General features: G+C 38.9%; 1 protein-coding gene across 14 annotated transcripts in view; it reads left to right on the plus strand.

The window, feature by feature from the left end:
* The window catches only part of sdk2b (sidekick cell adhesion molecule 2b), a 310,938-nt gene that overhangs the window by 267,634 nt on the left and 28,649 nt on the right, over positions 1-14,655 (plus strand). For all 14 annotated transcript variants that reach the window (XM_086064326.1, XM_086064325.1, XM_086064327.1 and 11 more), the window contains 11 exons: positions 3,287-3,420; positions 3,895-4,006; positions 4,070-4,260; positions 5,892-5,975; positions 7,751-7,945; positions 9,210-9,326; positions 10,733-10,900; positions 10,974-11,076; positions 11,922-12,098; positions 12,881-13,017; positions 14,499-14,646. In XM_086064326.1, the coding sequence (XP_085920452.1) occupies positions 3,287-3,420; positions 3,895-4,006; positions 4,070-4,260; positions 5,892-5,975; positions 7,751-7,945; positions 9,210-9,326; positions 10,733-10,900; positions 10,974-11,076; positions 11,922-12,098; positions 12,881-13,017; positions 14,499-14,646 (1,566 nt within the window). The remainder of the gene's footprint in view (positions 1-3,286; positions 3,421-3,894; positions 4,007-4,069; positions 4,261-5,891; positions 5,976-7,750; positions 7,946-9,209; positions 9,327-10,732; positions 10,901-10,973; positions 11,077-11,921; positions 12,099-12,880; positions 13,018-14,498; positions 14,647-14,655) is intronic.

A 14,655-nucleotide genomic window follows, 5' to 3' on the forward strand; every position in this document is an offset into this window, starting at 1 on the left:
GCCCTGCCTGAATGTTCTGTCCTACTTGTCCTTAACCACCAAGTAAAGAAGTCAAGTCCCAAATTGAGTCGCCCCGTTTTCCAAAGGTCTTCGGGAGTCACCTGGGACTCACTCTGGACAGTTACTTTCTGCTCACATCCCTGAAGGGATCCATAATTCATAGACGCGTCCGGTATGTCGCCGTAGTGCCAGCGAGCCGGCATTAAATATTTACCGTGGATTATAAACGCCCCCCCCCCTCTAACCCCCCTTTTAGAAATGTCCCCAGATAGGCGGTCAGTGATTCTTAACTGGTGGGCGTCATGGACCCATTTTTGATGTGTTAGCGTATGTTAGTGAGACTTCCTGACATCCTGTTGTTTATTTTTCAAACATGTTATTTAGACAAGTATGAGCAAAACAGGACATGTATCGATATTTTGATATTTTTGTGAGTTTCCACATTTTAAAACGGCGAGCTACGTCATTGAGCTACGTCATGCTATAGCCAACTCCGTAAACATATGCAGTGCAGCTCAGCCTCTGGCTAGCAGACGTCAAGGCTAATTATGTTTTATGTTGGATTTTTATTTAGGTACAGAACTTTGTGTCAGGTGAAGCTCTCTATAAATAAGTTAAGGCATTAAAAAATAAAATCAAAATTGGTGCGGCATTTGAGCAGCCTCTAACAAATGCCCTTGGTGTTTTTATAGCGTAGTCATTTGTAACTGTTCAAACTGTTGAACTTGTCTCTGCATCCTTCCTAAAGAGAAGACGAAATATTGACGTTGTACTTTCCTTTACAAAAAAAAAAATGAAGTGACGTCAGTGAAATTGTGTCCGTAGTTTGTGCAATTGCAATACTTAAAGGGACAGTGTGTATTATTTAGCGCCATCTAATTCATTTAAAAAAAAAGCCACTATTAATTTAAAACAATATGCTAAATAATTCACTTTAAAAATCCACTATTAATTTTAACATTTTTTAACATTTTAACATTTTTAGCCGCCATCTTTCTGCTACGGCTACCTGAAGGAGACAAACTTAGCAAAAGTAATCATTAGTGGTAGGCTTGCGAAATGTAGTCTTTCTGTACATTGTCTCTAATGTTCTATTGAAGCGGACCCCGACTTTGCAACAAGAGTTAAATGAAGGTCAGAAGGTTACAAAAGTTCACAACCACTGCTCTCGTCCACATGTTGGGCTGCCTTAGCTGTAAATGCTAATAGCGACAAGCAGCATGTCCCCCACTCCCCATACTCCGTCGACATCCTGATGACGAGACAGCGGTAAGGCAGGATAAGCGAGTGGAAATACGGGGTTAAAAGGTACACGACGGGGGGTGGTGAGGGATTGAAGGGGGGGCTGCATTTCTCACCGCGATTCAACACGCAGTGATAATTGCGGCACTTGTGAAGAGCAAGCTGTCACGTTTTGTTCCTGGCGATGACGAAATAGTTCCCCTGCATTCAAATAAACCCATACGGTGCCAATGCTACGTGGCAGCCGTTTGAATGCTGTGAGACAGCTGCAAATGCTGATTGAGGACGATAGGTGGTGGAAATTTCTAATATATATATATATATATATATAATTATTATAATTTTTTTGTGCTTTTGTTCAGCAGACCAGGTGATTTGTAATTTTCCATTGTCCGATTCGGCACCTTGTTTATTTTGAGTGTCATCTGACCAGAAGAAAAAATCGATCTAGTCGACCTTTTATTTTATTTTATTTTTTTTAGCATTCATGATATTCAACTGCTTTTTCAGCACTCCTGTCATGAGCAATTTTCAAATGAGCTCCTGCTGAGTTTTAGGGAGCATTTTTGAATGTCAAATTAAAGCCCGTATTGATCGTTAGTGACATCTGGCAAGAAAGTGGCAGTCGTCTCATCGCGGAACTCACTTTTCAGCATTTTTGTCATTAGCAATTTTCAGCTAAGCTTCTTGGAAGTTTTAGGTATTGTTTTCAAATGTTTAAATGAAAAACCGTATTGATTTTGAGCGTCATATGAGCAGAAGATGGGTGAAAAAAACGTTACTAATATTGCTATTGATAAAACATATTTTTCAACAGTCTTTTTATTTGCATTTTTTATTTTTTTATTTTTAGGAAATATTAAAGATTGTCAGATATTGGATCCATTTACCTCATTAAGCATCCTTTCAGTCCAGAAGAGCCAATTCAATTCTGTGCCGCATGATCATGTTTCATAACGCTTATGCGAGGAGCAAGAGGATGTCAATATTTACGCCTTGCTCTGTCCGCGCCGACACATTGTTTACGCGCTCTTGATCAATATGGCTAATGTGGCTTGAAGAGTGTAATTATGGCGTTCAAATGTTGAATGCGCTCTCCGGCCGCTTGGATGAAAGCATTAAATATAATTTAGCTCTAATCAGATGAGATCGTCTTGTTTTGCTTGTTTTTCAAAAGCTGAAATGTCTTCGACCAGCCCCCAAGATTATTATTTTTTTTAAACTTTTTTTACTTTTTAAAGTAGCACTAAGGAACTTTTCAACCTTAACTCATTCACTGCCATTGACGGTTATAGACGTCAAAAGTTCATTTGAACTATTTCTATTAGTTTAACTTTTTTTTCACTTTTGTTAACAACTAAAAAAAATGTACATTTAGAACAGATGTAAAAAAACATTTTTTATTAATCATTAATTAACTAGTTAAGTCATGTAATTAATTACAATAAAAATAATAATAATTGCTTGTCGCCCCTAATTTAAAAAAAAATGAATTTATGGCAGTGAATGAGTTAATCATGAGTTAACTAGTGAAGTCATGCGATTAATTACGATTAAAAAATGTAATCGCCTGACGCCCCTAATTTTTAATAATCTTTCCTTTTCTTTTTTTTTAAATCTTGTCAGGCGATTAAAATTTTTGATTGTAATTAACTTGAGTGAGTACTTTTACCAAAGTCGTTTTTTACACAAGTAACTGTACTTTTAGAGAGAATGTCAGTACTTTTCCCATCTCTGGTTCCACTCAATTGAATTATTGTCATTTCCGTCATCAATTTCCAGGTGTTGAGACCTGTGTTTTGGGCTGGGTCACGAAGGGGTCATGGGGTCATATTGTGATATTATGTTGATGTCATTAGTAGCTATGCAGTTGCTATGTCCCTTATGATGCAGTTGTCAGTTGCCATGCGGTTGCTTTGGTCCGATATTAGTCCCTCTTATTTTATCATATAGGCCTTTGTTCTGACATATATAACTTGCGATAATATTTTCTTCCGATTGGCTGAAATGTTGCTTAGCTATTTTTGTGTGTTCTGTTTTTTAGTGCCATCACACTTGACAACACGCTAGTCATCCTGTCCACGGTGGCGCCAGACGCCGGCCGCTACTACGTCCAGGCGGTCAACGATAAGAATGGCGAGAACAAAACCAGCCAGCCCATCACCCTCTCGGTGGAGAGTGAGTGGCCACACACACACACACACACACACACACACATAACGGACAACGCGTGCGCTCACAGCATTCAGCCCATTATGCCCTAAAAGTGCGACAGCTCGGGTTTCGTTTCAGAGGAAGGCCAGTTTGGAACGGCTGCCAAGTCTCAAACTCTCCCGCCAGGAATGCTGGCTCCTGCAGCAGAGCTGACAATTTGCCGCTTCCAAGAAGCCAGCTCATGTCAGGAGGCTGCAGGCGGGATTATTGGGCACAATTCTCGACTTTTTTTCCCCCTCTCCCTTTTAATTCCTGCCAAGTGACGGGACTCCCCAGTTTGTGATCCGTGGAGGATTCATTCTAGTCAGCGCTTGAGTAGACTTGATACTTAAATGATTTCTCCTGCCGTTTATTTTATTTCTGCCTTGCAAAGTGTGCTTTTGACATGCATTGGAGTCGTACGCAAACAAAAGCTCCATTAAACGTGCCTGCCTGCAGATGTCGGAGGCCCGGCGGACCCCATCGCGCCCACCATCATCATCCCGCCGCGGAACACCAGCGTCGTCACGGGAACGTCGGAAGCCACCATGGAGTGTGTGGCCAACGCCAGGTAAACACGCTGGAAATGGAACTGAGTGACAAAAAGACAACTTCCTGCTTTTCCACTCCGCAGGCCGCTCATCAAGCTGAGCATCACCTGGCGGAAGAACGGCGTGGCAGTGAGCAGCGGCCTGAGCGACTTCAACCGCCGGCTGACCATCCTCAGCCCCCTGGTGGCCGACGCCGGTTACTACGAGTGCGAGGCCGTGCTTCGCAGCAGCAGCGTGCCGTCCGTCAGCGCCGGCGCATACCTGCACGTGCTCGGTGAGAATGTTAAATGTCAAGAACATACTGACTATAAATGACGTCTTAATCTTGGTAAACTAGTTGAAATCAAAAATGATCAAAGGCACTTTGTTTAATAACACAATTGTCTAATATTTATACTACTACTACTACTTTTAAAAATAATAATAATAATAATTAAGGATGTCTGATATCACTTTTTTCAGACCAATAACAGTATGAGTACTCAATTCCTGAGTAGTTACCGTTACCAAGCGCCGATACCACTAATACTTTTTGATACATAAAGAGAGATCTGTGTATCCCAATACAGCATTTTTCCTTCAAATTGCATGAAATTAATGGTAATTATCTATTCTTCTAATTTCTAGTTCCTTACCATAAAACGGCCACAAAAGGTATCGGCCGCCGTCCCGAATACCAATCGCTTGAAATAAGACCGTAATCAGTACTTGCTCATCCCTAATAATGATGATGATGATAATTGAAAAAAACACATTGGTCTATCTCTAATAATAATAACAATTGCCTTTTTGACCCTTTTCGGATAACAAGAAAAAATGCAACAAAGTTAAATCCAGTTGCCTTGATTCAACTTTGCACAATTTTTAGCAAGCATTTATTTTATTTTATTTTTTATTTTTTTATTTTATTGATATTGTACCAGTAAGTTAAAAGTGACGATTTGTTTCTTGTCATTACACTGTTGGTCAGGATTTGTAGTTTTTATTTTACAGTGCGGCAATACCAGTATTGGCCACTCTCTTTATGATCTGAAATTACAAACTAGAAGAATAGAAAACTGTCATTAATTTTATACAACAAGAAAATGCTGTATTGGGAGATACAATCTTTCGTTAAAATGATCTGTCATTGTTCCTAATTATTCCTAATAGTAATGTTTTCTTTTTGAATCCCATTAGCCGTCAAAATCAATACGCTCAAATGCAACAGCAAGATCCGTATTTATTTTCAAGGTTGCCTTTGAATCGGAATAAATGTAACGATCAAGGTAATCGTAGTTTCCGACCACATTTCTCCCAACTGTTGGAAATGATTGTTCTTTGTCAAAGCTCCAAGGCCAACCCGTATTGCGGCTCTGTAGACCGAAAGCTTGACTCGCCAGGGGTCAGACTTCAATACCTCCACCACCTTTTTTTTTTTTATGCTATCCGTTGCCATTTTTCAGCCAACCTTCCCCCTGCTGCTAATCAGTGTCGCGGTTCTGTCGCCAGTCCAAAAGTGTGACAAAAGGTGTCGCCTGTGAAGCCGCCATTAAGCCGGCTGCCCCTGGCGAAAGCATTTGAATGCCCGAGTCGCTTTTGAACGCTTTGATGGCGTCAAGGTTGCGATGGCATTCAAAGAGCAAGGTGCGCTTAACTTTTTTCTTTCCTTTGAATGCCGCCTACCGACGCCGCGCCTCCCCTGCTGCCCGTTTGAAGGTTACGGCCCAAAACCCAAGCGGAATACCAAATGTCTCTCCGTCGCCGTCTTATTTCTTTGTTTTTGCCGACCCCCCAGGGCCACCTCCTTTTTTTTCCCTTCCAATTAAATCTGTCAGTTCTCGTTTGAAACTTTTTGGATTGATGCGACGGGATTTAGGATTACATCACCGTGGCGTTTCTTCCATCCTGCTGTCCTCTCCCCAGAGCCGCCGCAGTTCATCAAAGAGCCGGAGAAGCACATCACCGCCGAGATGGAGAAGGTGGTGGACATTCCCTGTCAAGCGCGAGGTGAGCACGCATTTTCTCTTTTACAACCACGGATAGATAGGGTTACAAAATTCTAAGCAATCTTTCCACGGGTATTCAATCATGATTATAAATAGTAGAAAATTAGGCATTTACAAAAATTAAGGTTGGCTCATTTTGGCATTGTCCAACCAGTACAACTGAATATGCTATTCTCCAATGAAATGCACATACCACACTGCTTACTGCAGGGCTATTGACCCAAGGCCCCGTCATGCAATTATCTTCTTCTTTGGATAAAGGGGTGAATTTCTGTTCACGTTTGAATGGATTGCATCAGAAGGATGAGTAGTACTCAACTTCACATTCATGTTTTTCTTCTTCGATGACAGTTTTGATTGCGGAATAGAATGCTTAAACCTTGATACAATTCTACTTACAAATGTTATACTTTTTAATGTGGATGTGTGCATATGTGGCCCATTTGGGCCATTTTCACATACTCGACGTACTCGATTTTGTTGTCATCATTTAAGACATTATTGGCCGAGTGTTGAGTTGTTTTGAAGGGACATTCATTTTCACTAATTTTGGAATTTCTAACAAGACCATTTGTCATTTTAATCAAATAGATGGGAAAAAAATCAATTTTCAGAATGTTCCCACTATTTCTAACCATGTGCCGCTATTTTGGGTGACATTTCAATGAAATGAATAATGATTGCACATTTGGTGTTTCTGGGTGTTTCTTTGGACCAAAGGGATGTTTTGTTGCTGTTTCTCATATTAAAAACTGTCACTGAATTTTCCCGCCAATATGGACTGTGCCACCATTTTACATTTCTTGAAAATCACAACACTTACTTGTTGGCTGGTGGTGTATCTATCGTCTGTCAAAATTCAAAATTCTGAACATCACTTAAGAAATGCCCAGAAACACCAAATGTGCAATTCGAATCAGTGCTATACATTTCATTGGCATTTCAACATTTTCACAAATTTTAAAATGGCGGCACTTTGTCAAAAATGGTGGGAACATTCTGACATTTTTTGGGGGGTCATCTATTCAATTGAAACGATTAATGAGAAAAGCATTAGAAATTCCAAACTTTTACCAAGAAAGGAGTTACTGTACACTAACTACTTTACATTCAGGCACTACTAAATGTACTAAATGTGAAAAAATTTAATTGTATGATATTTGCAGGAAATAGGAATTATAATTTGGATTCAGTGAAAGTGTTGATTGATGGTGAATAAATTATCAAAGATTTCTAGGCATACTAATTGATGAGAAACTTGCTTGGAAAGAGCATATTAGCTTTGTTTGCAATAAAGTAACTAAAAATTGGTACGTTTGTACATTCATCTTGTTTTTTAACGTTATATTACAGTTGAGTTTATCCATATCTCACCAATTGTAATATTGTATGAGCCAGTACTTTTCCTACGCATCTTCGTAAAATTTTACGGCTGCAAAAGTGTTTTGTCAGATTGGCTACTTCTTCCAAGTCATATTTCCCTACCGCTCTACTTTTTAAAAAAAATTAATGTATTGACAATTATTTGATGTAAATATTCTATTTATTTATTTTCAAATTGAACTACATGGGTTCAGACACAATTTGTACTTACCATTACTTACACATCTCGAGGCCAGTTTTCATTGAGATACCGTGAGGCCCAATTATGGAATACGAATTCACAATTATTAACCAATTCTATGTCTCTATCTAAATATAAAAGGAAACTTAAGGAAGCTTTAATGTCAAAGAGACGTCTACATCTCACTAACCACTAAAAATGGCCCCCCGCAGGTGTGACCCAGCCAGACATCGTGTGGTACAAAGACGCCACGCCCATCGACCCGGTGAAAACGCCGCGGTACCGGGTGCTGACGGGCGGCAGCCTGCAGGTCAACGGCCTCCTGCCCGACGACACCGGCATGTTCCAGTGCTTCGCCAGGAATGCGGCGGGCGAGGTCCAGACCAACACCTACCTCGCCGTCACCAGTGAGTTCGCCGAAGAACAGGAACAGTTTCTCGCAGATCAAAGATGGAATTGTGCGTTTTGGGGTCCGTCAATCTTCATCAGCACATATTTCTTGAATTGACTGTTTTGACCTCAGTTCGAAGGTCAGAAGCCAGGGGTGGTCCAAACTTTTTAATTTAAGGGCCCAATACACAAAAATGGAAGGATGCAAAGACCACTTCTTTTTTTCTTTTTTTTTTACTTTAACACCCTGAAATAATCAATCAAGCACGCATTTATATATTAGGTATATTTTCTACATAACAGCTTTCTTAGACAAATAGTTGAGGGTTTTCCCAATCTTGGGGTGGCCTCGGCCCTGTATCCCACTAGCCTAAATCCCCCCCTGCACTCAACAGCGACAAATCCCATCTCCACATTCAGAACCAAAGCAAGAGAAAACGGCTGACCATATTTAAAACAGTTACTTGAGCATTATTGATGTTCATAAATCCGACCTTGACAGAGCAGAATATGGAAGAAATTGTGTTATTTTAGTCGTAAATAAATGTGTAAATTTGCATGTCTTTAAAAACCTCTACAAGTATATGAACCAATTTATTATTTGTGGTGGCACCCTATTTTTTTTTCTTTACACCTTTCTCAGTCTGCCTACTTCCATTTCATTTTCCTTTTTATATACTAGCAGTATGTCATTTGTCGTGTACCAAATAAAATGTTTAGTATATATCCCGGGCCGCTGAAAAATGGATGGTGGGCCGCAAAAAGCCCGCGGGCCGTAGTTTGGATAATGAAAAAAAACAAACCATTATTAACATAAATAAGCCAAATGAAACTTTTTTTTAAAACCAAATTAGATGAAATTAAAGCATTTCTGGTGGCATCTACAAGTGCATGTAAACAATGTTTGAAACACAACGACAAAGGAATGATACCTTGAGTGACATCACCTCGAAGCATTTCAAGCAAATTCTATGACGCTGACAACCACTGAAAGGAATATTTACTTTTCTTTTGGAGGTTCTGTGCTTTTCTATTAAACTTTTGAATTCATCTATTTATTTGGTATTTCCGCTCGCTGATAGCGTCTCTTCACATTCCCGCAGCAGTTATTACTAGTATTGGCATTGAGGTGAAGGATGTGTCATAAGAATATAATGGACGACACTCGAAATCAAGAGTCAGGTGCTTACAGTGTACCGAGTGGGATTACTTCCTCGCCTCTTGCTTAACTTCTCTGTTGTCATGGTATACTTATTTTTTTGTGCGTGCGCGCCAACACAGGCATCGCACCCAACATCACAGCCGGACCCTCGGACAGCACCGTGATTGATGGGATGTCCATCATCCTGCACTGCGAGACTTCCGGCGCACCAAGACCGGCTATCACCTGGCAAAAAGGTTTGCATTACACACACACACACACACACACACACACACGCACTCACATTCACATACACACCTGGGGATTATAACGTATGTTATCTATTATGCACGGGAGGATAGTTTGTGGCGGCTTACTGGCTAAATCCGGCTTGGATCCTAAGGTTTATCCTGCACCGGGCTTTTCTTGTTTTGCATCACAATGAGGAAAACATTGTCCCGGTTTCTCCTCATGATCCACTTCGAGTGCCTGTTCCGCTCAAGCGTTACATTTCACCACGGCAAGCCTGTTCGGGCAGCCAACTTGTCGGGCCTGCTGTATACGATACTGTGATATTTATTTAATACAAATTTGTGACCCTGAACTTTACATGGTCTTGCTTAGTTGATTTTTTTTGTCATTGTCACTGCTGAGGTAGCCAACTTGTCGGGCCTGAATTCTATTACATTATAAGATTAGGCAATGATGTCTTGTCCTCAAAACACCGAAGCTATGTATGGCATTGCGGTGTTCATGACAAAGGTTGCTTTTTCTGGTAGCACCAAACTATAATTTTGGTTCTATGAAAGTGTTTTGAGACAGCTAGATGGGCCTGTCTGTGTTAGCAAATGATATCATTATGCCCGGAAATTTCTTCTAAGCATATTTACAGCCAACTTTATATTTTGTTTCAGTCAAAAACAACTGGGTTCTATGGCAGCCTGTTGAGGCAGCCAACTCGTCGGGCCTGAATGTGTTTATTATGAGCGTTAAAGCATCTGCTTTGTAGATATTTACAATATTGTGATATTTGCAGCAAACATTGCTATTTTTTAAGCGTTAAACTATTAATTTTGGTTCTATGGCAGCCTGTTGAGGGGGCCAACTAGTCTGGCCTGAAAGACTTCAATACATTATGTGAATACTGACAAAGTGTCTGTGCTATACCCGTGTACAGTATTGCAACAACAAAACATTTTTCCAAAACCAAACCTTACAATTTTGGTTCTCCGGCAGCCAGTTTAGGCAGCAAACTAGTCAGGCCTGATTTAGTATAAAATGAGATACTAGCTAATTAGAGATTAGCCAATAATTCTCTGGGATTGCCTCAAAGCACTTCCAGGATTAAAAAAACATAATTTTTTTTGTGTATGGCAGTCTTAGGCAGCCAACTAATCGGGCCTGAAATTTTGTAATCACTTACAAAGTGCTTATGCTTATGATGTATTGTGATAATCGTATTTAGTTGTTTTGTCTTGGAAAGACAGCTATTGACAGACGAGTAGTCGGGCCTGGATTAGTCTAATCAATTTGTCCCACAGATATTTAAAGAAATTGATTACACAACATAAGGTTGTAAATGTAAATATGTAGCTGGCTCAAGTTCGGCGTGATGGACCAACTTGACAAACTCTTGACGCCCTCATTGCCTCATACCCATCAGGCGAGCGTGTGCTGGCCAGCGGTTCGGTGCAACTGCCCCGGTTCACCCTGTTGGAGTCGGGCAGCCTGCTCATCTCGCCCTCGCACATCTCCGACGCCGGCACTTACACCTGCATGGCCAGCAACTCCCGTGGCATCGACGAGGCGTCCGCAGACCTCGTGGTCTGGGGTAAGTAGAAGAGCATTATTGCCTCCTCCTTGCTCCGGAACATTCCGTCATCTCTCCTCCGCCGCCTCCTCAGCTCGAACCCGGATCACGACGCCCCCGCAGGAGCAGAGCATCATCAAAGGCACCAAGGCCGCGCTAACCTGCGGTGTCACGCATGATCCCAGCGTGAATGTCAGGTAAGCCGACGCATTCAAACGGCTTTATTCAGCGGGCGACCTTCTGGGGCGGATGCTATAAAACCTTCCGGAATAAAGTAACTCCACAGAGCGCTGAATAAAAGTGAACAAACTTTAAGACCCGCGCTGTTTGCTGCAACACTTTCTTTGCAATGCGCTATGAAAACTAATTATCATTCCAAGGATGCTCTCAGTAATGGCTGTAATAACATAAGCCATAAAATTGAATTCCTCCTTCCAGACAGAAATTGCTGCATACTTTTTGAAATTGTAAAATGTTACATTATTAATTATCTAAAATAATAATTATAATAACTTAAGAGGTGCAACTATTAATCGTTCAGTATGGAAGACCAAAACTGCCAAAATTTAAAATAAATAAATGAATAAATAAAGAAAGAAATGAATAAAAGTTCAAATAAAAATTGATATAAAAAATCTAATGAAAAAATGTTATTAAAAAAATAAATGGCACTAAAAACAACTATATATATATATATATATATATCCATAAATAAATAAAAGTAAATATAAATACAAAAATACAAAAATAAAAACGAGATTCTTAAAAATAAATATAAAATAAATACAAAAATAAATATATAAATATAATTAAATATCAATCACTTTTCTTTATTTATTTATATATGGATATATATTTTTTAGTTTTTATTTCCATTTGTATTTATTTTTTGTATTTAATTTTTGAATTATATTTTTTATAACCGTTTTTATTTTTCACTTTTATATATTTATTTATTCATTTATTTATTTTAAAATGTTGGCAGTTTTGGTCCTCCATAGTTCAGTGGACAAATAATCAATTTTCAAATGAATCCACACAGGCACGTGTGGGAGAAAGAGGGCGTGGCCATCAACGTGCACGCCATCCCACGCATGCAGCAGGACGCCGACGGCACCCTGCACATCTCGCAGACGTGGTCGGGCGACATTGGCACCTACACCTGCCGTGTCACCTCGGTGGGTGGCAACGATTCCCGCAGCGCCCACCTACGCGTCAGGTGAACCTACACACGCACACACACATTGAAGGGACTTTCATGGGACTCACACCTCTGACTCGTTTCCTGTCAGTCCTCTTCCTCAACTAACACCACCGTCGCACTCACTAAGGCTAAAATGGAACTACTTTACTTTTTACAATTTAGGGATTTATAATAGTACATTAAATAGTCCCTATAAGAAGTTAACATGCCTGATAAAGGTTGTAAAATATTATCGTATTTGTCATGGTTTTTAGAAAAAAATAAATATAAAAGTGCCCTGTAAGATGCTGTAAAATACTTTCTTTATTTTCTAACATATTTAAAAGTGTATTCCATGTTTTTTGTTCCGTAATGTGCATGAATATTGTAGTAAAAAATATTGTCAGTTTTCAAAATTAGTATTTTTTTTTTTACATCACCATGTGTAGATAAATGTTAAAGTGTTAGCAATATTTTGTCATAAAAAAAAAATATCCTTGCACATAGTTGTATATAAGTATATAGAGGTATGGGTGCATGAATATCATGAAATAAGATTTTTCTTTAAAAAAATAAAATCCCTATACACTAAATGAATGACTTGTTTAATGTTATGCACCACATGATAAAAAATAAGTATTTGCACTTAAGGTAAAAAATATTACCAATAAAATATGACAAACGTTGCCAAATTCATTGAATATATTCAAACATGTCATTAGCTTAAGTTACCATTTGTTGTATTTCTGTTCTTTTGTTCCCCTTGACCTCAATGTAATATGTCCATTGCTAATTGGCGTCCATGTTGTTCCCCGCAGGCAGTTGCCTCACGCGCCCGAAAACCCCACAGCTGTTCTGAGCGTGTCTGAGCGGCGTGCCATCGACCTGACCTGGGCCAAAGCCTTCGATGGCAACAGCCCGCTCATGCGCTACATCCTGGAGGTGTCTGAAAACAGTAGGTTTTTTCGGAATCCCCTTATGTGCTTCTTTTGGATTTCAAGCTGGCGCGCTTCTGTGTCGTCACCCCCGTTAGCCTGTTAGCGCACTAGCGCCCCGCCAGGAAGTTGAAAAAGAATTTAAGATCAATACCGGTCATTAAGGGCGTCCATCACTTTTCGTATTTGGTGGGGGAAGAAAGTGCCGTGACACAAAAGCGACATTGTTGCGTGAGAGCTGTTGAATATTCTCGCTGATGTGCACACAGCAGGCCCACCGTCAGCACGCTAACATGCTAAGAGGCGTTAGGCATGTCGTCAGAAAGTCGGGAAAGAATGAAACTCTATTCTTAAAAATATTTAGTTTACTTTAGTCTCATAAGATTAGTTGTTGTCTTGAAAAATACAACTTTACTCTGGTAAAAGTAAAATGTTTGGCTTTAAACCTACAATATAATTTTTGTAACATTTTAACTTTGTCTTTGTTGAAAAACATTTTTATTCTCATAAGTGATGACTGTAATTCTCAAAACAATTTCATACAGGAATACAACTTCTTTCGAAAATCCTGTACCGTATATGATTTAAGTCTTGTAATGGTATTCATTTATTTACAACTTTATTTTTGTATTTCTTTTTCTCAAGAAATTTGAATATCATAGCATTTCAGTATTTTTTTTTCAAATGACATTACGCTCAGAAAATTTCTTCTTTTAGGAAACCTTAAAAATCCTTTCTCGGAAAGTACTATTTGTGGGGGGAAATAAGCATTATAAAACAATAATATAAATAATAATAATAATTATTATTATAGTAATAATAGTAATAATAAATTTGCATAATAAAACTATGGCTGTATTCTCATGTTTTATGATTTTTTTATTTAAAAGCAAAAGATTGAAGATTATTATAGAAAATAAGATTATGGAATTTATTTTAAAACATCAAACTTTATTAAGATGGTTTTTTTTTAATAAGACATTACTCTCACAAGATTATGACTATGTTTTCTAGGGAAAAAAGTAATGGAATGCTTGTGGTGGGGCTTCTTTTTCTCCTAGATTCTGCAATTTTTCTGAAATAAATAAATAAACTACAACTTTATCATATGTCAAATTTTTCCTTAAAAATGCAACTTTACTCTATTAGTTTATGATTTTATTTTTTATTTTTCCTTTTAAAGTCAGACTTTGTTCCCACAAAGTTCTTGGAAAAAGTACATCTTTATTCTCAAAGTATGACTGTTTTGTGAGATTTTTATTTTTATTTTATTTTTTTATAAATATGACTTTATTCTTATTGGATTATGACTTTTTTTCTAAAAAAAAAAACATGGTTTTATATGACATTATTTCTCTCTAGAAAATCTAAATTATTTTTTGTAAAAGTTGTATAATTTTTACTTATGAGATTATGATTGTATTGTAGTTTAAAAAAAAAAAAAAGAAGAAGAAGAAGAAGAAATGCCATAAAACAAAAAATGTAATGTGGCAATTTGCAGATGCTCCCTGGGCCGTCCTGCTGGCCAGCATCGAACCCGAGTCATCCGCGGTGACAGTCAACGGCCTGATCCCGGCGCGCTCCTACCAGTTCCGCCTTTGCGCCGTCAACGACGTGGGCAAGGGCCAGTTCAGCAAGGAGACGGAGCGGTGAGCTGC

Source organism: Leptonotus elevatus, chromosome 20 (genome assembly GCF_054856555.1).
Source record: "Leptonotus elevatus isolate MCC_2025b chromosome 20, RoL_Lele_1.0, whole genome shotgun sequence".
Taxonomy (NCBI): domain Eukaryota; kingdom Metazoa; phylum Chordata; class Actinopteri; order Syngnathiformes; family Syngnathidae; genus Leptonotus; species Leptonotus elevatus.